Source organism: Necator americanus, chromosome IV (assembly GCF_031761385.1).
Source record: "Necator americanus strain Aroian chromosome IV, whole genome shotgun sequence".
Lineage (NCBI taxonomy): Eukaryota > Metazoa > Nematoda > Chromadorea > Rhabditida > Ancylostomatidae > Necator > Necator americanus.
In genome coordinates this window covers 18,024,819-18,027,098 of record NC_087374.1, presented here as the reverse complement: position 1 = coordinate 18,027,098, position 2,280 = coordinate 18,024,819, and the positions used below count along the sequence as shown (strand labels likewise).

Sequence of the window (2,280 nt, the reverse complement as noted above, 5' to 3'; positions counted from 1 at the left end):
CCCACAACCTCTTACTCGCCTTCGTTTAGAGTGCGCCAGAAAGCATGATAAACTCGGAGATGTACATAAACGCGCAGGAGACGTCCTCAGACTTGTCCAGCGAGTTGTTCAGGTTTCAGTTTCGATGGTACAAAACATTTTCCATGATATTTCTTTCCGCTTCCTTCATTTCTTTATCCGCAGAGGTATGTTCATAGTTTCATTGTGACGTATGTGATTTCTTTCCCTTCTTGTTGTTTCCTCATTTCTCACTATATTCCCTGATGGCTCACCGTTGGGAAGGTGGAATTAAATGTTGAAATTAATGGTGCGCACAAGCCAGTCGTATCTCTATATGGCTCCAGTCAGCTCTAGGTTCGTGTAGTTGCGCCTGTCACCTCGACTTCTAGAGTTAGTACTCATGTAGTCATTCTTACATATATTAACATGCATAGACTACTGGATTGATTCTTTGATATCTTTCCATTGATAATAATCAAGTAACAACCCTAAGAAATGAAAGTGAACCGGTAGCTACGTTTTGACCAAGCTATAAATAGATGAGATCAACATATCTCCATCTCATTTTAGTATTCTACCTCTCTGTCTGTACACTTCGCCTGCCAATTCTCTTTCTTTGCCTTTTCTTTCCTTTATCTCTCAGAATAGACTTTGAAGGTATCAACAGCCTACGGGTATGCCGTACGCCAATCCAGGACATTTTGGAGGAAAATTTCGGATTGCGGATGGCGTAGGTTTTGTTTTGCATATTCGATTTACCTATTTCGTTTTTTTTTTTGTCGGATGCGACGTTGATGCCTTCCGCATTTCCTTTAGTAGGCAAACACATTCACTATGTTCACATTGTTAGGAATAAGTTATTACATTACATTATACAAATTACACAAATGTTTTAGTTCAATCGTGACTGTTTTGTGATATCGGTTGTTCTGTAAAGCCCAATAATCGCTAATTTATTTGGTTGCGATCGTAAATTTAAAACCTTTCGATTAGAAAATGCTTTTGCGATCATAAATTTGATCAAAGACAAGTTTACTGGTTTCCGAAGTTTCCGCAAATACTTTAGATTTTTGTTTGCGGCGAAGGGAAAATACATAATTTTGAAGAAGTTCTTTGAGTTCGACTGGACTAACCTTTAATTGTCACAAGTTAGCGCCGATGACCGCATATTAATCGTTTCTGGAACAGTCCTAGAAGGCATAGTAGTAACATGACATTATGTCGCTAGAGCTAACAACAATCTCTTGTAGTCTTGTAACTCTAGTTAGCTAACTAATTCTTGATAGTACTGATTACATCCTGGCGCTTGGGCGATAATAATTCTCCAGAAACCTCTTTAGTGGCTAGTTAGCTCGGGCACACTGTTTTCTTTTCACGGACGTTGTCTATTGAATTCCTTTGATTAAACGGATTTTTGCGTAATTCCGTTCATAGTATGCCAAATTTCATTCTATTAAAGATAAAGTTCAACACAAACAGTCATTTCTACAAAGCCTCGCCTATAGAATATTTTGGCTCAAGATATCCATCACTTTTTGAAGTGAAGCACCGGAAGTTGTCGGTCTCCTCGCACCAATAAACGGTTGGTTTACTTTATTATTATTGTTATTTATTTTATATTTTCTTCTTATTGTTTTGAAATATGCCCAATGAGTGGTTTTAGACAGTCAGGCGAAAATCCTTTTTACTGTTTGTTTTTCTCAAATTACGAAATGGCACGAACAAGTCTCTAGTTTTTCAAATGGACATAAGTTGAGTCTCATTTATTGTCACCATACTGTTTTGTTTGCAGAACTCTATCTTTGTCTAATTGAACATCTGCTCTCCAAAGAATATTTTTTTCTAGGAAATCAGAGCAATTACAGTGATTTAACGGTAGCATTGAAGGTTTGGAATTGAATTTATTCGTTTTGGCCCAATTGCTAGCTCGTTGCTTTATGTGGCTCTTTGGCCCGCTTCTAATACACTTACCTGCATCCGAAGACGTTTCTGTTATGATTTCTCATGTGGTAGGGATATATCTTAGCAGCGTACGTTATCTCAAGACGATATCCCCTATCGGTCGACCCCGCCGCATACGGCCATATCCTTCTATCGTTTGATTTATTACGTGCAAATCGTCTCAGGACTCTCAGGCCGCCAGCACCCACAGCGGTCAGCAGTGCCGCTGTCTCCCGGTGGCCGTATGTCCTCCCCTGTTATCGCTAACTTCTCATTTCCTTCTTTTCGTGGTATTCTTTAAGGAGCGGTTTTTTCAGCAACGGAGTGCCTTCTCAGCTG

At 39.3% G+C, this 2,280-nt stretch overlaps 1 protein-coding gene across 1 annotated transcript; it reads left to right on the top strand.

The window, feature by feature from the left end:
- Nucleotides 1–334: 334 nt before the first annotated feature.
- Nucleotides 335–1,579, top strand: RB195_001745 (uncharacterized protein; the record flags this gene model as incomplete). Its single annotated transcript, XM_064198671.1, has 3 exons — nt 335–354; nt 658–730; nt 1,460–1,579. 3 exons carry the CDS (start codon nt 335–337, stop codon nt 1,577–1,579), a joined length of 213 nt encoding a protein of 70 aa, XP_064054552.1.
- Between the last annotated feature and the right edge of the window lie 701 nt (nt 1,580–2,280).